General features: G+C 40.5%; 1 protein-coding gene and 1 non-coding gene across 2 annotated transcripts; one reads left to right on the top strand and one right to left on the bottom strand.

Annotated features, from left to right (window-relative positions):
- Positions 1-1,407: 1,407 nt before the first annotated feature.
- On the bottom strand, positions 1,408-26,227 carry LOC126235401 (uncharacterized). Its single transcript, XM_049944123.1, has 2 exons — positions 25,264-26,227; positions 1,408-1,532 (listed from the first exon to the last, which is right to left on the bottom strand). The coding sequence occupies exons 1-2, from the start codon at positions 26,225-26,227 to the stop codon at positions 1,408-1,410; spliced, it is 1,089 nt and encodes a 362-aa protein (XP_049800080.1).
- Positions 16,771-16,845, top strand: Trnar-gcg (transfer RNA arginine (anticodon GCG)). Its single transcript has one exon. It is a non-coding gene; the product is annotated as a tRNA-Arg (tRNA).
- Positions 26,228-27,065: the final 838 nt, after the last annotated feature.

Genomic DNA, 27,065 nt, shown 5'->3' on the forward strand with positions numbered 1-27,065 from the left:
GAATTTTGGTGGGAAAGTGCCATGCCCCCATCCCCCAGAAAAATGGCGGGAAATTCAAATTCCAACATGATAATGCGTCACACCTAGGAAAATGGCGGGGAAAATGGACTTGTCTTTATTATTTAACCAGTTTCAAGCATGTGTGTTCGCCACTGGGTCTGGACTCCAACTGGCTTAGTTCATATCGTCGGAACGAGAGAGCACCACCATGATGTCATCCAAGAAGGCGGATTTTGGCGGGAAGATACGACACTTGGGCCACCTCCACTAACCTAACTCTCCTCCCCCCCAGAAAATGGCGGGAAGTGCAAATTCCAGTACGATAATGGCGAGAAAAAGGAACTTGTCTTTATTATTTAACCAGTTTCAAGCAGATGTGTTCGCCACTGAGTCTGGACTGCAACTGGCTTACTTCATATCCGTGCCATCAGAGGACACCACGGCGACGAGGCGTGAGAGAGAAATCTGACGATCCTCAGTCATCTCCTGACATGACAGACCCGCGAGTGGCCGGGCGCTCCCTCCATACAAGTTCTGGACATAGTCTTTCGTAAATATTCTAACACACACATCCCGCATCTAACGTATGAATTACCCAAGTACTTAATTCCATTTCAATTTTAATGTACCACTTCGATATTCAATGATCACATGAGAAGTTCCACATTTTCCTAGTGACTTCTCCACAAGATCCACACCCCAACTGGCTTAGTACATTTCGTCGCCGCCAGAGGACGCCACCATGGCACCAGCTGATGACGCAAGTACAGTTATCCATGATGGCGACAAACAGTGTGTTCTCCATGAGGACTAGTACTCAGTACCACCAGCACAGGGCGCTGTCGTCCTTTTCCTGATGTAAACCAATATGGTTAGGGAAAATTGTGGCAAAACGACTCAGCCTGCTCTGGGCTGCTGGGGAGAGTAAGGACTGACTGCACTCTATTTATTTTGAAACAGCTTATTTAACGATAGACTATATCTATCACACTGATGCACAGATCCACCCTGATGTCCCTGGGGCCATGTTGCACAGCCCACAGACACGCAACCAACTCGTAATTTCAGTACACAATAGCAAACTGCTCCTAAATAATTCTTCACACTGATATGCAGACACGCTCAGTACTCATAAACTGTCCAAATAGCACATAGCATGGCCTACAGAGCCGCTCGCGAAATAATTCAATCAACACTCACAAGCACAGTCCGCTGCCCCCTGTCCAGCAGAGTACACAGGAGGTAGCGATAAGTGACGCACCAGTTAGATGTCAAACCGCGCACAAGCCCCTGCTCGGCTTCCGCAAGCATGAGGTGTCGGCACCCCCATTCATATGTAACACCTGAGAAATTCGTATCTGATAGACACCGATGATGATGTGATCGTACGCACGGTCGACGCGGCCGTCAGCCGTCAAAGCACTCCAGACCTCCATTTAGAGCCGAACGCGCCACAACCCCCGCGAGGTGAGGTAGCCGCAGATCGGGTCCTGCACGCTCCGTCACAGTCGCCCAGCCGGCATCTTCGAACACTGGTGAAAGTTGCATGCCTCTATACAGCCACCGTTATACTGTCATAGCATTCCAAAGCGTGTTCATGCCAGTCTCATATTCGAGGCATCTCCAGGCGCCACTTTTCTTTACCATTGAAGGCAGAATAGCACAGAGCGTGTTGACACACGCGTTCAACCACACGTACCTACCCCAGCGTGACTGACACATCGCGATCCAAAACATTCTCAATGTTATTCTTACGTCACATGGCTTTGTGAAAAAAAAATATCAGCCTAGTCCAGCTCTCCCTAATTTTATAGTGGCCCAGCTGTCTCAGCTTGTATGCGCTAAAAGTTCTACCCTAACAGAACCCGTTTACCAAAATATCGCCCAATCCAGTCTTCCGGTCGTGCGGTAGCGTTCTCGCTTCCCACGCCCGGGTTCCTGGGTTCGATTCCCGGCGGGGTCAGGGATTTTCTTTGCCTCGTGATGACTGGGTGTTGTGTGCTGTCCTTAGGTTAGTTAGGTTTAAGTAATTCTCAGTTCTAGGGGACTGATGACCATAGATGTTAAGTCACATAGTGCTCAGAGCCATTTGAACCATTTGAACCAGTCTTCCTCCCGGACATAACGTGATAGCCTTCCTGCTCTCAACATATGCAAATGTTCTCACTGCTCCTATATCCCACCACAATCAATCGAGCATTGTCATTGGCTCTTATCGAATTTACCGATCGAATTACTAACGCCGTCAGTATCGAAGCACCTTCAACCGTTTCTTTCTGGGGCTTTCCGTCATTATTTTGCAAAGATTGCTAAATTGCAACTACAGTTCCCTCAATCTATACACCCCCAACCTGTTCTTTCTTTCTACAGACGCTACACTCAGTGGTAATAAACAATTTTACACTGATCACCATTTTGCACCGACAACTAAACATCGGAAAGTTGTCTGCAGGTCTTCAAATACATACGATACTCGCAAGGATATTGGAGCGTCAAACCGATCTCCAATCAGGGAATATATCACCCAGTACGGTCTCGATCTATTAAACATGCAATTCATATCCTACACCATAGCAAATCATCCTCTTTACATCAGCAAACCGAAGTCACTCTCAGAACTGATGCGCAAAGACAGTCTCGTTTCCCCTTGGCACAAACGCGTTACTGTTTCCGCTTTTTTGCTCGCATTTCTACAGACATCTCCAGACTCGTCAATTACAAGAACACCCGTATTTTCGCCATAATATTATAAATTTCCGCCGTACTTCTCGATATCAAGCACACACCAGTAGCCTCCTGACCGCTAACGCAACATAATGCACAAGATATAGACTGGGAATTATTTCTCCACAAACAACTAACTGTAGCGAGGTGCAGCATGCTGTAAACCATTGACTAACTAGAAACAAGTAGAGTAAACTGATATTGGCACTCTCGAATACCGAAGTCGGTCATCTAACAGATTCCATATGATCAATATTCTTTACAAACCAACTAGGGTCTTTCCCACGTCTAGAGAACAGGCAAACGTGTGTCCAACACACCACAATCGATCTTCCCTCAAATAATAAAGGCACCAAATTGCATATATACAGACATACAGAAAGCAGAGCAAACTCTCTCCGAATGTGGAGGTGACTGGATACTGTCGAGTACAGTGCTATATTACACGTCCCGATCAATGCAGTTGGGCTAGGTAGTGGCAGCTGTGCTACATTTACAATCAATTTTAGATCACAGATTGAGATGTTATGATACATATACTCGATCCCTAAATAAATTGTGCCAGCCAGGGTGGCCGAGCAGTTCTAGGTGCTACGGTCTGGAACCGCGCGACCGCTACGGTCACAGGTTCGAATCCTGCCTCGGGCATGGATGTGAGCGATGTCCTTAGGTTAGTTAGGTTTAAGTAGTTCTAAGTTCTAGGGGACTGATGACCTCAGAAGTTAAGTCCTATAGTGCTCAGAGCCATTTGAACCCTAAATAAATTGCGCCCAAATAAATAAAGTACATTCCTTCCTCTCTCCATGAGCCAAGGGTGGGCTGAGTCCTTTTACCAGCAACTCCTGCGATGAGGTTGCGCCCTGGAGGCTTAGGTTAGTGGTGGTGAACTTCGTTTGCAACAATTTTCTTAGGTTGGTAGCGAAAGCCCAAGTGACCTTTCTTCACTGCCAGGATTCAACTCGGCGGCGGTTCCTAGGAACAGGTGACTGTCTGGGCCTTGAAAAGTAGTTGAAACTAGGTAGTTGAAAGCATAGTGAACACCTTTTCTTACCTATATGAAGTCGAATGGCCTGACTAATGTAGTAGCCAATAGGAGTGCAGCATTCTAGGGGTGGGGGGTGCTAAGTCATGAATGAACACCGCGCTGATAGTGAGAAAATGTGGAACTTCTCATTTGATCATTGAATATCGAAGTGATACATTAAAATTGAAATGGAATTAAGTACTCGGGTAATTCAAATGATAGATGTGGGATGTGAGTGTTAGAATATTTACGAAAGACTATGTCCAGAGCGTGTATGAAGGGAGCGCTCGGTTGCTCGCGGGTCTGTGACATCAGGAGATCACTGAGGATCGTCAGCTTTCTCTCTTGCGCCGCGTCACGGTGGCGTCCTCTGATGGTACGGATATGAACTAAGCCAGTTGGAGTCCAGGCCCAGTGGCGAACACACATGCTTGAAACTGGTTAAATAATAAAGACAAGTCCATTTTTCCCGCCATTTTCATAGGTGTGATGCATTATCATGTTGGAATTTGAACTTCCCACCATTTTTCTGGGGGCGGGGGGCGTGGCACTTTCCCGCCAAAATACGCCATTTTGATTGATGTCACTGGGGGTGTGTCTGTGACGTCTGCGCCACCATCTTGGATGACGTCACGGTGGCACTTTCTGCTGGCAGCGATATGAAGTAGACTCTAGACCTCGTGGTGGTGTACAAAGTGGATGCAGCCGTCTTGAATAACTGTACTTGTGTCATAAGCTGACGTCTCGGTGGCGTCCTCTGGTGACAGCAATATGAACTAAGCCAGTTGGGCTCTGGACCTCTTGGTGGACACACTGTTTGCCGCCGACATCTTGAATAACTGTACTTGCATCATGATCTGATATCATGGTGGCGCTCTCTGGTGGCTGGGATATGAACTAGGCCAGTTGGAGTCCAGACCCAGTGGCGAACAAATCTGCTTGAAATCGGTTAAATAATAAAGACAAGTTATTTTTCATGCCATTTTCATAGGTGTGACACATTATCCTGTTGGAATTTGAACTTCCCACCTATTTTTGGGGAGGGTTAGGTCAGTGGAGCTAGCCCAGTTGACCTATCTTCCCGCCAAAATCCGCCATCTTGAATGACGTCATCGCCGCCATCTTGGATACATCCAGCAACAAAGGAATGTGGGGTTCAAAATGTTCAAATGTGTGTGAAATCTTATGGGACTTAACTGCTAAGGTCATCAGTCCATAAGCTTACACACTACTTAACCTAAATTATCCTAAGGACAAACACACACACCCATGCCCGAAGGAGGACTGGAACCTCTCCCAGGACCAGCCGCACAGTCCATGACTGCAACATCCTAGACCGCTCGGCTAATCCCGCGAGGCGGAATGTGGGGTGACACATAGGTTTTCCCACTACTGGGGACACGTGAACAAACATTTCCCAGATACTGCAAATAGAGCTGCTTGTAGGGCGCGAAAATTACGCGACCTGGAAATTTGCCATTGAGGCGTATTTGCGTTTGGATGACTTATGGGACATCGTAAACGGTAAATTGAGACCTACGGAATCAAGTTTTGCTACTAAGGATCGGAAGGCGAAATCATAACTAATCCTTTTGATTGATCCAGTGAATTATGTTCACATAAAAAAGACTACGTCAGCAAAGGAGGTATGGACAAACTGAAAAACGCATTTGAAGATGGTGGTTTAACCAGAAAAGTAGGATTACTTCGTGATCTGATAACCACAAGACTGCATAAGTATAAAAGCGTTGATGAATATGTGAATAAAATAATTGCAATCTCCAGTTGCCTGAGGAAAAATGCGGATGAATGGATTGGAACTTTATTGTTAGCTGGACTACCAGAGAAATATTCGCCAATGATTATGGGTTGGGAAAGTTCGGGAATACCCATTACAGGGGATAGTGTTAAAGTAAATATTCTACAGGACGTGAAGAATGAACCAGATTCTAATGCTTCAGAAAAAGAAACAGCGTCGGCTTTATACTCTAGGTACGAGAAGAAGAAGCCAATAAGATATTTCAGATGCCAGAAAATTGGACATACTGCTTCAAAGTGTAACGAAAAATTAAGTATAAAAGAAAAGAAGCATGTTAATTCTAGTAGTCCTGAGAGAAAGGCCACCGATAAAGTTAAGGCATTTTCTGTTTTTTACCCTTTTAATAAAGCGAGTGACGCTAATGCAGAATGGTTCCTAGATTCAGGAGCATCTGTACACATTACCACAGCTCCGTCAGGTTTGTACGATGTTCAGTCAAGGACTGACATTGGAATTTCCACAGTTGACGGATCTAAGTTAAGGTATGTATTCGCAGGAAAAGTGGATCTTAATTTGCTTGTGAATGGGGAAAAGGAAATTGTTACTGATCATGATATACATTGTTGTTGTTGCGGTCTTCAGTCCTGAGACTGGTTAGATGCAGCTCTCCATGTTACTCTATCCTGTGCAAGCTTCTTCATCTCCCAGTACCTACTGCAACCTACATCCTTCTGAATCTGTTTAGTGTATTCATCTCTTGGTCTCCCTCTGCGATTTTTACCCTCCACGCTGCCCTCCAATGCTAAATTGGTGATCCCTTGATGCCTCAGAACATGTCCTACCAACCGATCCCTTCTTCTAGTTAAGTTGTGCCACAAACTTCTTTCTCCCCAATCCTATTCAATACCTCCTCATTCGTTATATGATCTACCCATCTAATCTTCAGCATTCTTCTGTAGCACCACATTTCGAAAGCTTCTATTCTCTTCTTGTCCAAACTAGTTATCGTGTATGTTTCACTTCCATCAATGGCTTTCATACATTATGTAAAGAATATTGCAACTAATTTGTTGTCAGTAAGCGAAACAGTAAAGAAAGGTAATAAAGTTATCTTCGATGTAGAGGGAGCCAAAGTGATAGACCCTTCTGGTGATATTGTAGCTACTGCAAGTAATGTAAGAGGTATTTACAAAATGATACAGTAATACAACCAAGAATAATGTGTGATAGTGCTGAAACAGAGATGGAAACTGAAACAGAGGAAGACGAGAATGAAGAAGGAAGCTGATGTGCTACCCAAGAATCAAATTGAGGAAGAAGATTCAACAGAGGAAGTCAGTTTAAGGCGGTCTGCACGTATAGCAAAACCAAAAGAATATCCAGATTATGAAATGTATGCTGCCCAAACAGTCAACAATGAACCAATTACAGCTGATGAAGCTTTAGCAAGTTCAAATGCTCAAGATTGGAAAAAGGTTATTGAAAAGGAGTTGCAATCTTTTGTGGATAACGATACACATGAATGGGTTGACATGCCTGAGAATAAAAAGACACTAAGAAAAAGATGGGTGTTTAGTATTAAAAATCCCGAGAGTACAATACCAAAATTCAAAGCCAGATTGGTAGTTTAAGGATATTCCCAGAAAGAAGGAATAGATTACAATGAAACTTTCTCACCAGTGGTGAAGTATTCATCATTAAGATACCTTTTAGCTCTTACAGTACAGGAAGACTTATTAATTCATCAAATGGATGTGAAAACAGCCTACCTGAATGGAAGACTGGAAGAGGAAATATATGTGATTCCACCTGATGAAGTTAAGCGACCTTATCAAGGGAAAAGGAGAATTTGGCGTTTGAAGAAAGGCACTTATGGATTAAAGCAAAGTGGCCATTGCTGGAATAAATGTTTGCATAAAAGTCTGATAAAACTAGGCATGTTACAGTCAAAGGCAGATCCTAGTATATATCATAAAAGAAGCAATGAAGAAATTGCAATCATGGCCATATGGATAGATTTTTTTTTATTTTAACCAATAGTGAAAGCCAGATGGACTTTTTTAAAGAACAGTTACGGTCAGAATTTAATATGCATGATTTAGAGGAAATTAATCAATACTTAGGAATTAAGATTCTACGAAGTGCCAACAGAGAAGAATTATGGATTGATCAATCTCTGTACACAAGGTAGATCTTAGAAAAGTTCAATATGGAAAATTGTAAACATATTTCTACTCCTATTGAAAACAATGCCAAACTACTAATAACTGATGATGACAAGAAATGTAAGGAAAGTGTACCCTATTTGGAAGCTGTAGGAAGTCTACTGTACTTAGCACAGACTTCCAGATCAGACAGTGCATTTGCCACAAACGCAGTAAGCAAGTCTTGCAGTGATCCGAGAGAAAAGTACTGGATGGCAGTCAAGAGAATATTCAGATATTTAAATGGGACTGCTGATTACAAGTTAAAATATTCTAAAACTGGAAATGTAAATTTGGAAGGATACAGTGATGTATACTGGGGAAATGAGCTGGAATGTAGACACTCCATCACTGGAAGTTGTTTTAGACTAATGGGAGGATTGATATCATGGTCATGTAAGAGACAAAGAACTCAGTAATTAAAACTTCCGGGCTAAGAGGCCGTGGTCCAATAGTAGAAATACTTCTCCCTGACGTTTCGTTGCCAGCTGCGGGCAACATCATCTGAGGTGAGTCTACGTCACCTCAGATGATGTTGCCCGCAGCTGGCAACGAAACGTCAGGGAGAAGTATTTCTACTATTGGACCACGGCCTCTTAGCCCGGAAGTTTTAATTACTGAAGACGCCGGCCGTGAAAGCCTACACGCTATGATTAGACAAAGAACTGTTGCTTTGAGTACTGTAGAAGATGAATATATGGCCTTGTTCTCCAGTATCCAAGAAGCTCTTTGGATCCGTACCCTGATGAATGAAATAGAATCTGCTCAAACATTAAAGCCAACTCGAATTTTGTGACAATATGGGAGCTATTAAACTTGCAAAAAATAATGTCACCAGTGTAACCAAACATATTGACATAAGCCATCACTTTATAAGACATCATGTGGAAGAGGGAGATATAATCCTCAGTTATCTATGCACAGAAGAAATGTTATCTGATCTCCTAACCAAGCATCTCAATAAGGACAAATTTCAGAAGCTGGTGAAACATTATGGTTTAACCTCGGAGGTATAGTGCTGAGTATCTGAAAAATATTTGTTCAAGGGGGAAGTGTTGGGGATACGTGAACATACATTTTCCAACGTGCATAGTGGCGCACAAGATATGATATGCAGAGTGCATTAGACTCTGTGGAATATACATGTTCCGTGTTTGTTGATCGGGTAACATAATATAATTTGGTATTCAAATGTATTAATATGTGTTGTGCGAATAAGGCATAAGTTTATTTTGTCCCTTAAATAGTTGTTACCTGTCATTTAGCTGCGTTAATCTGCATAAACTACAACAGTTTGTTCAATGGTGAGATGCGTATCCAATCGATTTCAAGGTGAAAATGTAAGGGTGTAGGGAAGCCGTGAATCGAAAAATTCCGCACTTGGCTTCAATACCATGAGATTAGGTGTATTAGATGCAATGATTAAGTATTTTCGTCAATCAGTCATTAATAAAAGACTGATGGTGCAGACAGTCAATCTCGTAGACTGAAAATATATCTTCTTCACGCCTGTATAAAAGTTAATATAAAATTTGCTTTAAAATTTTAAGTGGCCGCTGTAAGTATTCGGCGAAGACGAATCTCTTCTTTCTCCTTCTGTTACTGACAAGAACAGCTGAAATAAAACTCTTATACTACATAACTTCTCTGTAGAAGTACTGAGGTAAGTGTATTTAAGAGTTGTGCAACTTAAGCATGATCCATAGATGTGTTTACTGTTGAGCATGGTATACTTTAAGATCACGGTGAGCATATAGTCCAATAATTCTGTTTGTTTTAGGATGCTGCAACGTGAGTACGCAAAAGCACTAACATACCAACTTTAAATTTCTGCTTTCTCTTGACAGTGGGCGCATAAGTTTTGTTCCTAATTCTGGCTTCCACAGACAGCTTCGCACAGGCTTCCGCTACCTTTTCATCGTTTGTTGTTCGCTGAAATGAAAGTTTTGGTAACGGCGTTGTCCAATCGTTATCTTCTTTGCGATCGAACATGAGCTCATTAGGAGTGTACAGAGTTTCACAAACACTGAGGTTGTTGTGTACCTCTTCAAATAAAGACAAATAAGTTACCCAATTAGTATGTTTGGTGGAAATGTAGGTTCTCATAAATCTCACGGAAAACACGTACAGTGGGATTACACTGGGGACTATACCTTGCGATAAAAATATTCTTAATACTATTGTCTTTGAGAAATGTACGCCACTTGTACCCAGTACAGCATGCAGCATTGTCGGATAAAATAGCTTTTGGTTTTCCCATGTGAGGAATGTACATAGGATGAGGCATCACATGTTATACAAAAATCTTAATTAAAATCAGGGTGATCCAAAATGTTTGCGTTAGCCAAAGCATGCTTAATACTATCAAAGTCTTTGACACTGGTCAGATCATATCAATATCTGATTCTTTTTGAGTAGGTTCCATAGATGCTGGCTGTTTAAAAGGTGGTATGGTAAAAATTGTCGAAAGAAAGAACAAAGCCCAAGGAAAGATATCAATTGCTTTCTAGTCCGTGAACTAGGAAAATTCCTGATTGCGTCTAACTTACCTGGTTCTGGTTGTATACCTTGAGCATTAATAATATGTCTAAGATACTTCATTTCACTGCAAGAGCAAATTTTGACTTTTTGAGATTTGCTGTCACTCCAGCTTGTGCGAATTTATGCAGGATCTTTTGCAAAGTATCATAGTGTTCAGCTTTACTAGCTATGAGCAGGTCGTCATTGTAGTGAGTAACTGATTCAACCAATTCATCACCAAGCACAGTACCCAATGCGGAGATAAACATGCCTGAATTGACGTTCAGACTGAAGGGAAGGACACAAAAATGATAGGTTCACTCTCCGAATATAAATGCAGTATACTTTCTAGAACCTGGCGTGATTGCAACCTGCCAGAACGAATTGCTCAGATCTGTCATACGAAAATACTTAGAATCTAAAAATTTCTGGAGCTGATCCTCCAAATTCTCAGGTTTCGTGTGAACAGGTAAAATAATCTCATTAATTGCACGAGCATCCAAAACAACTCTGATATTTCCGTTGGGTTTCTTTACAAGTAAACGGCTGCAGTAAGATGACGTGGAAGGTTCGATGATTTTCCACTCTTAACATTTGTTTCAACTCGTGCCACACAGCGGGTCGTTGGGATAGTGGCACATTATGGGTTCTGTGGAAGAAAATCTAGTGAGGCTTAACTTCTATTTTATACACAAATGTGTTGATTACAACTGGTCATTTGCTAAATACTTGTATATACTTGGACAAAACATAAAGTTCATCATGTGTGACATCTGTGGTTTCTGATAACTTATTACTAGTTAAAGTTCTCAAGTCCTCAAACTCGGCATCAGGTGCCTGTGGTTGTGTGTCAACGTCATCAGTGTCCTGTATTAACTGAATCTTGTACCCTGTACAATATTTATCGTGTTTCAGAGTCCTGGTATCCAGGTCAATTGAAATTTCTCTGTCCTTATCTCTAAGTATACATTTAGGTTGGGAGAAGCCAATAGTGCTGTCCTTCTCGCACAATATGTCTAAACATAAAATAAATTAGTGACCAGGTTTTGGATGACGAGGAATGGCCACTGTGCGATTCCATTACCTACCTTGACTGTCACAAATACCTGTTTCTTGACCCTAGAAGCCTTATTTGCCTAAGGCAGTTAAAATTTTACAGTTCTGGACAGAATACTTTGGTACGGGTTCGAACTCACACATTTTCTTGTAAAATTCATAGGACAAGTCATTAACAGCCGCTCCTGTGTCCAGAATAATAGTAGTGGGAATACCACCCACAGCACCAGTAGCTGAGGCCAAAACAATTTCATTGGATAATGAACGACATTGTGTGCTCTCTTGTAACAGTTCATTAGACAAGTTTTCGTCATGATTATACCTTATGAATAATAATGGTTGCTATATACAACTGTCAGGTACATGATCATTGTGCTGTTGCAAAGTGGATGAGTCAAATAATAAATTTAAATTGAAGTCGCCCCCCCCCCCCCAAATCTTCCACAGCCACAGCCACAGTAGGTGCAGGCACAGACGGAGGTGGAGTACCACTAGTTACTTCGATAATATTTTCATCTGGGTATTGTGTATTCCAGCCCCCGAACTTTGGCGGCCGTTGCATTTTCATACTTTGACTCACCTACGGGTTCGTAGATGCATTCCAGTTTTGAGTCTGCATTTGTGGCGGCGACAATTGCCACTGGCCTATGTTATTGTTTTGCTGTGGTGGTGCCGCAGTATGTTGATACTGAGCAGCATAGTTGTTGTTACACCACGTCTTCTGTTGCTGGTTTGGGGGGATAGATAGTTATTTTTGTTTCTCTTAACATTTTTGTTACCGTTCTGATAATTATTATTACTGTTGTAGTTGTTGGTGCACTGTCTCTTATTTGAATTGCCGCCAGTAGAATAAGAAGTGTTACAATTTCTGTTTGTGCTGTGTTGAGCATGTTGGTTGTTTTGTGTATATACGTTTGCTATTTAAAGCGAGTGATTCTGTTGGCTTGCGTGTCCGACAGCAGCCGGCGCACAGGAATTGGGTTGGCTACCCTGCATGGCGCTGGTGTAAACATTGTAGCAATGGTTTTGGCGTACGGAACGCTGGTCCTCGTAAAGCATATTAACAGAATCGAACACTGTGAGAAAATACTCTGCGTCGTTGTCTCGGATGTGCATAAGTTTTTCTTTGATAATAAACGGCAGCCTTCCCTTCAATGCGCGGAGGATGTCGCGCGTTGCAACCGGCTCGTCATGGAAATGTCCCATATTAAATATTTCTCAAAATACCAGCGCAAATTGCCGTGCTTAGGATTGAATGGCTCAGGGTCCACAATCTGCCTACGAAGTCGTTGCTGTACAGATTGTGACCAAAATTTAGATAAAAAGGCTATCTCAAATTTTTCGTATGTGACGCATCTGTCGGCTTCATTATACGCCCATACAGCTGCGTCGCCTTGGATACAGCCGACAACATAAGATATCCTCTTACGGTCACTCCACGTACGAGGAAATGCATTTCTGAAGGCTTTAAGAGAGATGACAGGATGTACGATTCTTTTTTCAGGTATAAATGGCTGAAATTGTCTGTGTTTTATGAGGCTCTCCTCTTCCTTGGCATTAAAGTAATGTTTAGTTTCAGAATGATTACTGTAAGGTTCAACTGGCGAATGGCAAGGAAAATGTTGTTGATAATTATCACGACTGCAATGCAGTGTGTCATGCAGAGGTGCGTACTGTTGTTGTTGTAAGTAGTGTGCGGTGTGTATGCGTCATCAATGTACTTGCATTCATTGCCAAACTGTATGTTTAGGTCCCCCACATGGACCATGGACCTTGCCGTTGGTGGGAGGCTTGCGTGCCGCAGCGATACAGATAGCCGTACCGTTGGTGCAACCACAACGGAGGGGTATCTGTTGAGAGGCCAGACAAACGTGTGGTTCCTGAAGAGGGGCAGCAGTCTTTTCAGTAGTTGCAAGGGCAACAGTCTGGATGATTGACTGACCTGGCCTTGTAACACCAACCAAAGCGGTCTTACTGTGCTGGTACTGCGAACGACTGAAAGCAAGGGGAAACTACAGCCATAATTTTTCCCGAGGGCTTGCAGCTTTATTGTATGGTTAAATGATGATGGCGTCCTCTTGGGTAAAATATTCCGGAGGTAAAATAGTCCTTCATTCGGATCTCCGGGCGGGGACTACTCAGGAGGACGTTGATATCAGGACAAAAAAATTTGGCGTTCTACGGGTCGGAGCGTGGAATGTCAGGCAGGTAGGTTAGAAAATTTAAAAAGGGAAATGTATAGGTTAAAGTTAGATCTAGTGGGAATTGGTGAAGTTCGGTGGCAGGAGGAACAAGACTTCAGGTCAGGTGAATACAGGGTTATAAATACAAAATCAAATAGGGGTAATGCAGGAGTAGGTTTAATAATGAATAAAAAAATAGGAATGCGGGTAAGCTACTACAATCAGCATAGTGAACGCATTATTGTGGCCAAGATAGATACGAAGCCCACGCCTACCACATAGTACAAGTTTATATGCCAACTAGCTCCGCAGATGACGAAGAGATTGATGAAATGTATGATGAGATAAAAGAAATAATTCAGATAGTGAAGGGAGACGAAAATTTAATAGTCATGGGTGACTGGAATCAGATAGTAGGAAAAGATAGAGAAGGAAACCTAGTAGGTGAATATGGAATGGGAGCAAGGAACGAAAGAGGAAGCCGCCTGGTATAATTTTGCACAGAGCATAACTTAATCATAGCTAACATTTGGTTCAAGAATCATGAAAGAAGGCTGTATACATGGAAGAAGCGTGGAGATACTGGAAGGTGTCAGATAGATTATTTAATTATAAGACAGAGATATAGGAACCAGGTTTTAAATTGTAAGACATTTCCAGGGGCAGATGTGGACTCTTACCACAATCTATTGGTTATGAACTGTAGATTAAAACTGAAGAAACTGCTAAAAGGTGAGAATTTAAGGAGATGGGACCTGGATAAACTGACAGAACCAGAGGTTGTAGAAAGTTTCAGGGAGAGCATTAGGGAACAATTGACAAGAATGGGGGAAAGAAATACAGTAGAAGAAGAATGGGTAGATTTGAGAGATGAAATAGTGAAAGCAGCAGAGGGTCAAGTAGATAAAAAGACGAGGGCTAATACAAATCCTTGGGTAACAGAAGAGATATTGAATTTAATTGATGAAAGGAGAAAATACAAAAATGCAGTAAATGAAGCAGGCAAAAAGGAATACAAACTTCTCAAAAATGAGATCGACAGGAAGTGCAAAATGGCTAAGCAGGGATGGCTAGAGGACAAATGTAAGGATGTAGAGGCATATATCACGAGGAGTAAGATAGATACTGCCTACAGGAAAATTAAAGAGAGCTTTGGAGAAAAGAGAACCACTTGCATGAATATCAAGAGCTTAGATGGAAACCCAGTTCTAAGCAAAGAAAAGAAAGCAGAAAGGTGGAAGGAGTATATAGAGGGTCTATACAAGGGCGATGTTCTTGAGGACAATATTATGGAAATGGAAGAGGATGTAGATGAAATGGGAGATATGATACTGCGTGAAGAGTTTGACAGAGCACTGAAACACCTAAGCCGAAACAAGGCCCCGGGAGTAGACAACATCCAACTGGAACTACTGATAGCCTTGGGAGAGCCAGCCCTGATAAAACTCTACCATCTGGTGAGCAAGATGTATGAGACAGGCGAAATACCCTCAGATTTCAAGAAGAATATAATAATTCCAATCCCAAAGAAAGCAGGTGTTGATAGATGTGAAAATTACCGAACTATCAGTTTAATAAGCCACGGCTGCAAATTACTAACACGAATTCTTTACAGACGAATGGAAAAAGTGGTAGAAGCCGACCTCGGGGAAGATCAGTTTGGATTCCGTAGAAATGTTGGAACATGTGAGGCAATACTGTCCCTACGACTTATCTTAGAAAATAGATTAAGGAAAGGCAAACCATGGTTTCTAGCATTTGTAGATTTAGAGAAAGCTTTTGACAATGTTGACTGGAATACTCTCTTTCAAATTCTGAAGGTGGCAGGGGTAATATACAGGGAGCAAAAGGCTATTTACAATTTTTACAGAAACCAGACGGCAGTTATAAGAGTCGAGGGAGCAGTGGTTGGGAAGGAAGTGAGACAGGGTGGTACCATATCCCCGATGTTATTCAATCTGTATAAAGAGCAAGCAGTAAAGGAAACAAAAGAAAAATACGGAGTAGGAATTAAAATCCATGGCGAAGAAATAAAAACTTTGAGGTTTGCCGATGACATTGTAATTCTGTCAGAGACAGCGAAGGACCTGGAAGAGCAGTTGAACGGAATGGACAGTGTCTTGAAAGGAGGATATAAGATGAACATCAACAAAAGCAAAACGAGGATAATGGAATGTAGTCGAATGAAGTCGGGTGATGCTGCGGGAATTAGATTAGGAAATGAGAAGCTTAAAGTAGTAAATGAGTTTTGCTATTTGGGGAGCAAAATAACTGATTATGGTCGTAGTAGGGAGGATATGAAATGTGGACTGTCGATAGCAAAAAAACTGTTCCTGAAGAAGAGAAATTTGTTGACATCGACTATAGATTTTTGTCATCAAGTCTTTTCTGAATGAATTTGCATGCAGTGTAGTGATGTATGGAAGTGAAACGTGGATTTTAATTCCTACTCCGAATTTAGACAAGAAGAGAATAGAAGCTTTCGAAATGTGGTGCTATAGAAGAATGCTGAAGATTAGATGGGTAGATCACATTACTAATGAGGAGGTATTGAATAGAATTGGGGAGAAGATAAATTTGTTGCACAACTTGACTAGAAGAAGGGACCGGTTGGTAGGACATATTCTGTTGCATCAAGGTATCACCAATTTAGTATTGAAGGGCAGCGTGGAGGGTAAAAACCGTAGAGGGAGAAAAAGAGATGAATACACTAAACAGATTCAGGAAGATGTAGGTTGCAGTAGGTACTGGGAGATGAAGAAGCTTGCACAGGATACAGTAGCAAGGAGAGCTGCATCAAACCAGTCTCTGGACTCGAGACCACAACAACAACAACATGTTTAGGTTGCTATTACTGTCGTTGCACGCTGGTTGTTCGTAACTGTTTCGATTGCGCAGTGGTAATTCGTGCTGCTTGAGTAACTACGTGTTTGTTGTTATTTATAAGTCCGGCGACAGTGTGGTGGACAACAGCAGGCAATTTTTCTTGTAAGCACTCTTTTTGTTGTACCCAAGTGTGACATTCTCTACTGTTGCATGAGAAATAGTTGTCAGTGCGTAACCTTACTTTATCAGGAAGCTGTTTGTCAATTGTATCAACCTTACAGAATGAGATTTTCACTCTGCAGCGGAGAGTGCGCTGATATGAAACTTCCTGGCAGATTAAAACAGCTAAGCCATGTCTCAGCAATATCCTTTCTTTCAGGAGTGCTAATTCTGCAAGGTTCGCTTCTGTAAAGTTTGGAAGGTAGGAGACGAGGTACTGGCAGAAGTAAAGCTGTGAGGACGGGGTGTGAGTCGTGCTTGGGTAGCTCAGTTGGTAGAGCATTTGCCCGCGAAACGCAAAGGTCCCGAGTTCGAGTCTCGGTCCGGCACACAGTTTTAATCTGCCAGGAAGTTTTGTATCAACCTTGTTTTAGGGGACTGATGACCTCCGATGTTAAGTCCCATAGTGCTCCGAGCCGTTTGAACCTTGTTTTCGGCATGGGCAATACGTGTTTTTGTATCATCATGCATTGCCGGATAAGATTTAATCTGAGTAACTACGGATTCGCGTGTTTTACTGAGATTGTTTACTTGTGCTTGTATATATGTCAAATCTTTTTTTGCGTTTTCTTGTTCTTATGTAAGCACTTGTCCAGTCAATCTATTATTTATCAACTCATCACGGCTACACAAAGTGTCGCTTGACGTTTTAAGTGCTGCTAAATCTGATTTAATTTCATCTTGTGTTTTCATCTTGTCATGAGCTGTTTTCAAAGTGGCGCGTATAGTCGTCACCTGTTGGTCGATACGTGCGTCAACGCCCTATTTATGTTGTGTCATTTGATTCTGAATAGATTCCATCTGATTTTTGTTGTCAGTCAGCATGTGTTTTTGTTCGTTCACCTGTTTCATAATAGCATCGAACATACTGGCAATACTAGTGACGTGCAACTGTTCCGCCCCCGCTATGTCTTTAGACATGAGTCAGACACCAAAATGGAACTCGGAACTAGATTTAGGCATATTATTGGTAGACGGTCGATTTTCTAAATTTACGTCACCAGAATAGTCAATAATATGCCGCTCATTACTATTCGAGTCAACCGTAACGTCACTTTTATTATTCAATGGCATGTCAGAGTCGGATTGTGTCTGTTTTTGCAGTCTCTGGTTGTCCATCTTTGCCAATTGTTTTCTGGTCAATACAAAGACCTTGTAAAAAATAACTAGACTCACTGATGGCGCTGCAGTCGCGGGATAATTTGAACCTTCGGCTGGACGCCATTATAGTGGTTGTAGTCTGATGTGTTATGTAGTATTGTTGTGTATGAAGACCCAGATTCAACGTTGTATATTTGTTGGGGCGTACATACAGTATTTGTTACTCGTAATTCTACTGTCTGTACGTTCCAATCAAAAGAAGTACAATGGTGAGGAGTTGTGCAGCGATTAATTGTACAAATAAATTCGAGAAAGGAACGAATATTACATTTCACAGGTATGTGAATATTTTAAGTTGTTTTGTATGTCAGTGCAGTTGCTTAATAAATGTTTTTGTAACACGGTATTAGCATAATGTCTGTGCATCTATTTACAGGTTTCGTTTCTCAAAACCACAGCTGTTACAAAAATGGTTACACGCTGTCAGGAGGCAAGATTTCCGACCGACAGAATACCATTTTATATGTTCTGATCATTTTGAAGAAAGTTGGCTGATCGGTAGTGTTTTCATGGTCTAGATTAGGTTGAAACTTGATAATTTGGTCGTGAGTTGCCAAAGCACTATGCCATATAAAACGCGCTTCTCGTCATAAAATCTAAAGCAAGGTAGAGTCAGAAAATATCTATTTATATAGTGGGCAAATCTTCGAGTATTTTGATGCATTTTGCGTACATCTATCGTAAATGAACTACGAAAAATGCTAGGGGTCCAGGACATAACTTTTAGCTACGGCAGATTCCATGTAGTACGTAAGATAAATTCATAAACAGTGACTAGCTGCTGTTTGTTCGTAAATTAAAAAGTATATTGTAGTAAAGTATTTAAATGAGGCATTATGTTTGTGACCTAACTCAAGGGAAGGCATTTTATAACCAAAAGCGATGTATAAACATTCGAACTCCGCGCGTCAGTTTACCACTCTAATGGCCGCCGCCTAGCTATTCAATTTGTCTGCTCTTCACAGTTGACCACTCGTGCGGTTGTGGGGGCCTGGGTCAATACCATGCCACTCGTAGTGTATGACATAATAAAAATTGAAACTCGTATGTGTAATCAGAATAAATGTAAAAATTAATCTCGCTGTGCGACAATGTCTGAACAAGAAAATAATTGTCGTAAGTAATGGTGGATTTTGAACACTATGGCTGCACGCCATATTACGTCGCACAGAACTAAAGCCGGCCATATTGTGACTGATAAAACTATTTTGCACTGTGCAAATAATGAAAATAATTTTGGAAACCGCGATGTGGCTTAAAATCACTGCTACGGAAACGGAAAATTGTGATATATCTACCAAGCAAGCTACAATAATACGAAGCGCTTGCGTAAGATTGCTGATGTGAAGATGCGATGCCTTGCCTTGTATCCGCGATTGCAGCGACATACAATTCGTCTTACTTCTATGTATTGCGATCTTGTATCCAGTTTGTAGTATCCAATAAACATTTAACAAAGGAAGACAATATAGTACATATAACAGTGCGTCCAGACACGAAGTCGCCAATTTAATTGTAGTTTGGTCGTACTCTACCGTATCTTCCTTCGCCGTCGGCGTTGTCGTTGTTACCGTGAGACACCGTTATACCAAGAGGAAAGGCGCGTCGATCTTAGAGCATGAGATATGATGACCTTAAGCCATTGACAACACACAACGGTCACGGTAGCACCTGATTCCAGAATAGCTGCAGTAGTTAAGATCTACGAACTATCCCCTGTTGACCAGGTCCCCAAAACTTAACTCGTAACGAGATCCCTTCAAAGCAAATTGTCATAACTATCGTCTATAAAGGCTTCGTACAACGAGAAGAAATGTTACGGTTTATGGAATAATAACAGATACGACCAAACTGTCTTGCCTCTTCTGCTTTATTTAACATAACTTCGTTCACAGTTTCATTTCGCATTCACCACTCATTCGCCGAAACCCTTTGATGAACAGTTTTGGTTGTTTAACACCAACAGTCAATGATAATGATACAGCTTTTCTCCTTTTTATAAATTGAAACCCGCTCTCCGTGATATAATAAAAAAAAAAAAACCGGTCTCAATACCGCGTCCCTCGTGAGATGCGAATAGACTTATCCCGGAATTGACCGCCCTGTGGGTGTGCTCAATTTAATGACCACACTTCGCTGTCCGCTATTTCGCGTAACTGAATGTCCATTTGTTAGTCTGATTATACACTGTAGCTATTTAAAATTCGCCCCTATATTTTTCACAACGCACAATTAGCACTTCGTTACTTTTTTTTTTAAGAGTAAACGGAAAAAAAAGACGCCGTATCATCGGCTTAGTCGATATAAAGCAAAACACCTTAATATGCCCAATTTTACCTCTTCTTATAGGATCGGCTACCTTACTCATTAATTTATTACATATTATTTCCAATAACGCTTAACAGGTATCGCCGCTATATTTTTATTGTATTCAAAAGCATGTTACTAGTATTATGACCGACCAAATCGTAACAAATCGCGCGGCGTGCGTTTTTAACGATAACTTTACGCTATTCAAGTTCCGTTACAGCTGTCTTGACTCGTAATGTTACACGGCCCCCCAGACTGTGATGTCTTGAAGAGGGTTCCAGACAGAACAGGCTTATTTTTTTGTGTACTGTGACAGGAGAGGGTATTTGTTTCGGCGAATACACTCACTCTCAGATTCACTCAACAAGTCAGTACATACATTCTACAATATTTAAGTTGAGTTAATGGGCCTAGACAAAATGCCCTTAACTAAATTCCACATTTGTTTATAGGTTGTCTTATAAACACTTCGCACTAATCACTTCATATTCACACCATATTTTTTTTTCTTGGATGAACCACTCAGTTCTTCAACCGACTGTGCAAAGCAGGGATCACAGCCGGGTTCGACGATTGGCATCCTAGGCCAAAACCCTTATCAGGCCACTTGTTTAACCAGAGAGGATTTGGTCCTTTTCTTTTCCTCTTAATTCCACTTTTAAATCATCCATCCTCGCTGTTCGGTGAGAGGATAAATCGTATTTCAGCGTCGTCATTGTTGCTGATACCAAGAAGGTATCTCATGGAAATCGTCGGTACATTCTTTAATTTTCTTTGTAAGTTAGTATAAGTACGTATTTATCCATTGGTGCTTTTACTTAGTCCACTGAGTGTAGTCTTGGTATCATTCAGTGTTTCTTGAATCTATATTTTGCTCATTATTGATAATACTTCTTCAGGTCTATGTGCGGGAACAAGCCTTTAATTACATCAGTATCACAATCTGCCAGGAGGTAGCTCCCTTCATGAGGTATTTTCATTATTTTATATGGACCTGTATATAAATATTGCCATTTCTTATTCAGTCTTTTCCTGGTTGATGCTTTTGGGTGATTTCTCAATAAAATTTCTTCCCCTACATCATATGTGACTACTTTCTTCACATTTTTATCAAAACGGGTTTTTCTCAATTGTGCTTGATGCTTCAGGTTTTCGTAGACCTTCTTCACCATATCTTCTTTCTTGGTAATCTTTTGTTCTATCGCAGGTAATTTCTTCATCCATTCTGGCACAATACTTTTACCAAATACTATTTGGTTAGGTGAATAACCTGTCGATAAGTGTGGTAAGTCATTATACACTTTCTCAAATTCATAAATCCAATCGATCCATTTATAATGTTGTTTGGGTATGTACGTCCGTAAAAATCGGTTCAACTCTCGGAAGATTCTTTCAACCGGATTTCCACAAGGGTAAAATCTTGAGATGTAAATGTGCTGGATTCCTTGTTCTTTCATAGTGTCTCTCCATACTTTGCTTGTATAATAAGCAGCATTGTCTGTCAAGATCATTATAGGTTTGCCAAGCTCAGTTATATAGTTGTTGATAAATTTGCGAAACATGGGTCGAACGAGGAGATTTTTCAAAGGATATAATTTCACATATTTTGAAAAGAGATCATAGAGAGCCAATACATATTTTAACCGTCCACGTGTCATGGGACATGGCCCACAGACATCACATGACACCAACATTAAAGGTTGTTGTGGGATGATAGGATGTAATTCTATCTTCCGACAATAGTTTATGGGTTTCGCCTTCTGACATATTTTGCACTTCTTAATAATATTTGTAGCTATACGTCCCAAATTTGGATGATAGCAGTATTGTGCTAGTTTGGCTGTACATTTAGCGGAACCAAAATTACCCCAATTCAAGTGAGTGTACCATACTAGTGATTCTAAATATTTATTTGGAACACAAACTTTCGAAACATCTTCTTCATCCTTCCTCCGATACAATATTCCGGATTTTAATTGATACTGTTCTTGAGAGTGACTTAGCGTTTTGCTTTCAACAGCATGCCTAATGGCTTTCCACAACTTATCATCTTCTTGCAGTTGTGGAAGACTTCGAGATACCTGTGAAATCTGCCTCTCACAATATTGCCTTGATAAATTCATGACTTTAAAGTCAATAGTCCGTTCTTCACACTCGTCGTCATTCTTTCTTTTTGGTAGTCTTGAAAGAGCATCGGCTATGATGTTGTCTTTCCCTCTGATGTATTTGAGCGTAATATCATATTCTTGCAGTAGCAAGGCCCACCGGGTTAAACGTGAATGGAACATCCTTCCTGTTAAAATAAAAGATAAAGCTTTGTGGTCGCAGAATACAATGATCTTCTTTCCATATACAAAATAGCGAAACTTTCTAAGGGACCAGACCACGGCCAGTACTTCCAATTCAGTAGTACAATATGCACGTTCACAGCTAGAGAGTGTTCTGCTGGCAAACCCAATTATCTTGATGGTACTGATATCTTCTGGATTGTCCATCTGGAAAAGAGTGGCACCCAATCCTGTTTCAGAAGCATCCGCAGCAATATAAAAATGTTGATCAAGTCTCGGATGATGTAACAGTGGAGCATTAGTCAAAGCATTGCGGATGTTATCAAAAGCTTGCGTGCATTCGGAATTCCACTCCCACATGAAATTTTTTCTTAACAGCCGTAACAAACAGTCTTGGCTTCCTAACTGATTGGGTAAAAATCGTCGAAAAAATGAAACTAAGCCGATAAATGACTTTAATTCCGTTCTATTCTTTGGATAAGCACATCTGTTAATCGCATCCATCTTTTTGGGATTTGGTTTTATCCCTTCAGGAGTGATTATATGTCCAAGAAATTTCAATTGGTTATGAGCAAACTTGGATTTTCTCAAATTTACAGTAACTCCGTATTCCAAAAATTTCGCAAAAACTCTTCTTAATAAGTCCAAATGTTCCTCCCAAGTTTCAGAAGCAATTAGCAAATCATCCACATATAAAGTAACTTCATTCAAAAGGTCTCTGCCCAGTACGGTATCTAATGCCGATATGAAAACACCACCGCTTATTTTCAACCCAAATGGCATGACGGTAAACTGGTAGCTTCGGCCTAGAAAAACGAATGCAGTATATTTTCTAGATTCTTTCGATACTCTCGTTTGCCAATATGAACTACGCATATCCAAAGAGGTTAAGAAGCGGGCACCATAAAACTTTTGTACTAACTCTTCTAGGTTCTCTGGTCGCGTTTGTACAGGTATAATGATCTTATTGATCTCTCTGGCATCCAACACCAATCTGATGTCACCATTGGGTTTAATTACCGCCACAAGAGGGTTACAATATTCAGAATCTGAGGGCTCAATAATACCCCATTCTAACATTTTATTGATTTCCTTTCTGACTACTTCTTTCTTTGTCCATGGGATAGAATAGGAAGTACGACGAAAGGGTTTATGTGCATACGTCTTTATATGGTATTCAAAGTCTTTTATTATACCCGGACGTTTACTAAAAATTGACTGATATGCTTCCAACAAGTAGTACAGTTCATCCCTTTGGATAACAGATAAATATTCTGATTCTAACACCTTTTCCTGCAATGACATTTTATCCATCATTTCTTCAGAACATTCAATAAGGCATATATCATACACATTTTCATCATCAATACTGACATATTTTACCATTAGATTCATACACAATTGATTTGGAATTACTCGGCCGTTTCTCAGGGTGGTTGTCAAAACATTACCATTGGAATTAAATATACATTCACCTTTCTCTAAATTAATGATTGCACCGGTCTCACATAAAAAATCCAAACCCCAGATACATGGTACTGTCATTTTAGGAACAACTAGGAATGTACTTTCTATTTGAGCCCCCTGTATTGTAACGTCAACACGTACCTGTTTCACAACTTTTTGCATTTTTGCGCTGAATGCGCCAGACATGGTACATCCTGTGATAGGAAAAGTGGGCATTTTTACCCCTCGGCTTATCTGTTTTAAACAGTCCAATGTCATGACACTAATAGTTGCTCCAGTATCAATTAATATTTCAACATCAACATTATTTATACTTGTTGGAATTATTGCCTGTAAAATTTGTCCGCATTTATTAGAAACTTCAGGTTTTTCTTCAATTAACTCATTCCTTATATCCTGATCATTATTGTACCTTAATACTCTCACTTCAAATTGATGCCTGCCTTCCTTCTCCTTTCCAGTCACCCTAGGAAGGCATTTGGTGACTGGTATTAGTTTAATCTATCTCGTTGAGTCATCGGTGGGGGTTCATGAACTTCCACAATCCGTACAGTATGATCCGAGTTATGGTATTCACCCCGTCGCACATTGGAGGCTCCTTCGCCCATTGGTATAACTCCTTGTGCTGGATGAGGACTCGAGGCATTTGTTCCATCCTGTCGATGAACATTATGCTTCGAATTATTTTTCCAAGGTCGAATGCAATTGGGTTTATCACTTGGGTACCTGTTACTCTTATTAATATCATTACTATGCACATTCGCGTCACCATATGGAGGTTTACCTCTAGCACAGTAAGTATCTCTTCTATATATATTATAATCATTGTTTTTATTGCAACCATAGGATGAAGATTGTCCACGCTCCTGTGATGCGGGTTTGACCTGGTTTTCGGTATTATTATTATCATACGTTAAATTATTATTATAATTATTCGTATTACTATGAGTGTGAGTCGACATTTGATTACTACTCATTTGTCTTGCGTCTTCCATAATCATATCTATAGAGTCAATCACCGACAAGAATTGTTCTACATCGTGGTCAGGAACATATATTAACTTTTCACGTATATTTATGGGCAACCTTCCCTTCAAAATTCTGATCACTTCCTTGTGAGAAATTGGATCACTCCAATAACGTGTCTTATTTATGTACTTTTCAAAATATTGCCTTAAAGTACTCCTTTTACTGTTAAAATACTCAGGTTGGCAAACCTCTTTTCTTAATTTCTCTTGTTTACTCGACGACCAGTATTTAGCCAAAAAAAGTTGTTCAAACTCAGCGCAAGTATGGCAACTTTCACTTACTTCGGCGGCCTATAATGCGGCTTCTCCAGTAATTTTGGATACTATAAATTGAAGTCGGTCGTGTTCTGACCAGCTACGCGGAAATATTCTTTTGAAATTATTGATAAAGATTTTCGGATGCAGGTTGTTCTTTTCAGTGGAGAATGTTGGGAATTGTCTACTTTTAAAAATGCTGTTCTCCACCTTTAAAGAAGACAAATATCCTCGCTGACCAAAAGAATCATCATCTTTACCAACCGAATCATCAACTTCCCAATGCAAATTTTCACCACAATTGTACTTCGTATTATCACATGTTCGGTTGTTTTTCGACCTATTCTCCGAACGTTCGTCCTCTGTCAACAAATTTTGTGATGACTTTCGTTCTAACTCCACCAATTTATGATTGGTTTCCTTTTGCCATTTAGGTAACTCATCAACTATTTTCTCTTTTATTTTCTGAATTTCGCTAGTGAAGAGCTTAATTAATTCATCATTTCTACTTAGGTGCTCATTGATATTTTCATTTGGCTGGGATCCAATAGTAGTCTTAACCTTGTCTACAATTTCATTTCCTTTTATTTCTATCCATTCAGTTAGATCTTCGTCAAGTCTTTTAGTTTGATCTACTAAATACTTGTCAATCCCCTTACGAGCATCAGACTCAAACTCGACTATTTGTTTCGAAAGCTCTTCTATCTGTGCGCTAGAATTGAAACAGCTGCTTTCACACTTAACCATCCTATTGGACAGGCCATCATAACTCTTCGAAACTACCTCATATTTCTTTTCTACGTCATGAAGTTTTTCCATTAAATTATTATATTGCCTTTCTAAGGTGTTAGAAAACTCTACATCTAGTTCTCCAAATTTCGCATTTAATTGAGTCTCCCAGTCCGCCTTTAATTCTTTCTTAGTATTTTCCAGTTTATAATCAAAGGTGTTCAGTTTGCTTTCCAAAGAATCCATTTTAACTTCTAATGAACCAAATTTGGCCTCAAATTTTTCATTTAACTTTTGATTGTCCTCTTTTAATTGCTTATTATCTTTTTCTAGTGAACCAAGTCTTCCATTCATTACACCCATTTGAGTATTTATTGATACCAGCATATCAAACATTTTTTGATTAATATTTCCATTTTGAGGATCAACTTGCTGATCTACTTCCGAAACCTCAAGATCTTTATGTTCTCTCATGCTGCTTACCTTACTTATCATTGTATTTGAATCTCCTAACGGCTCTAAATCAATAACTGTATTATTATCTGTACATGTCTCCTGTCCCACATTGAGCTCATGGGATGCATCATCCCTATCCTCTTCACTTTCCTCTCTCTCTCTACTCATTACTCTACTCAACTGCACATTACATGTATTCTTTTCGTTCGTTTTGACATGATTATTTACTACCAAGACATACACTTATTTTCACTATGTATTTATATATATTTATCTACCGAAATGACAAGTCTCAACTTCCTTTTTTTTATATAATTATACAGTTATTTTAATCATACCTGGTAGTATCGCTCACTTTTAGCGATTATTGAAGAATACCTCTTTCATTGGACAGACTCACTGGCTGCTACAATATTTTCCAACTCTAGGGTTCGTGAATCCGGATGACACTCGACTCGATGCAGCAATCCTCCTTGATCGAGCCGCAGGTTGGGCGCCACTTCTACCGTATCTTCCTTCGCCGTCGTCGTTGTTACCGTGAGACACCGTTATACCAAGGGGAAAGGCGCGTCGATCTTAGAGCATGAGATATGATGACCTTAAGCCATTGACAACACACAACAGTCACGGTAGCACCTGATTCCAGAATAGCTGCAGTAGTTAAGATCTACGAACTATCCCCTGTTGACCAGGTCCCCAAAACTTAACTCGTAACGAGATCCCTTCAAAGCAATTTGTCATAACGTTCATCTATAAAGGCTTCGTACAACGAGAAGAAATGTTACGGTTTATGGAATAATAACAGATACGACCAAACTGTCTTGTCTCTTCTGCTTTATTGAAGGGGCTCCGGAAA

This window comes from Schistocerca nitens, chromosome 2 (genome assembly GCF_023898315.1).
Source record: "Schistocerca nitens isolate TAMUIC-IGC-003100 chromosome 2, iqSchNite1.1, whole genome shotgun sequence".
In the NCBI taxonomy this organism is placed as follows: Eukaryota; Metazoa; Arthropoda; class Insecta; order Orthoptera; family Acrididae; genus Schistocerca; species Schistocerca nitens.

Bases quoted from the DNA above. Each gene is read 5' to 3' on its own strand.
- LOC126235401 (XM_049944123.1), bottom strand. From the start codon at position 26,227: ATGAGAGAACATAAAGATCTTGAGGTTTCGGAAGTAGATCAGCAAGTT. The intron at 1,533-25,263 runs GTCAGCGAGGAT...AACTTTCACCAG, and splicing joins TAAAGATGATGATTCTTTTG to TGTTCGAAGATGCCGGCTGG.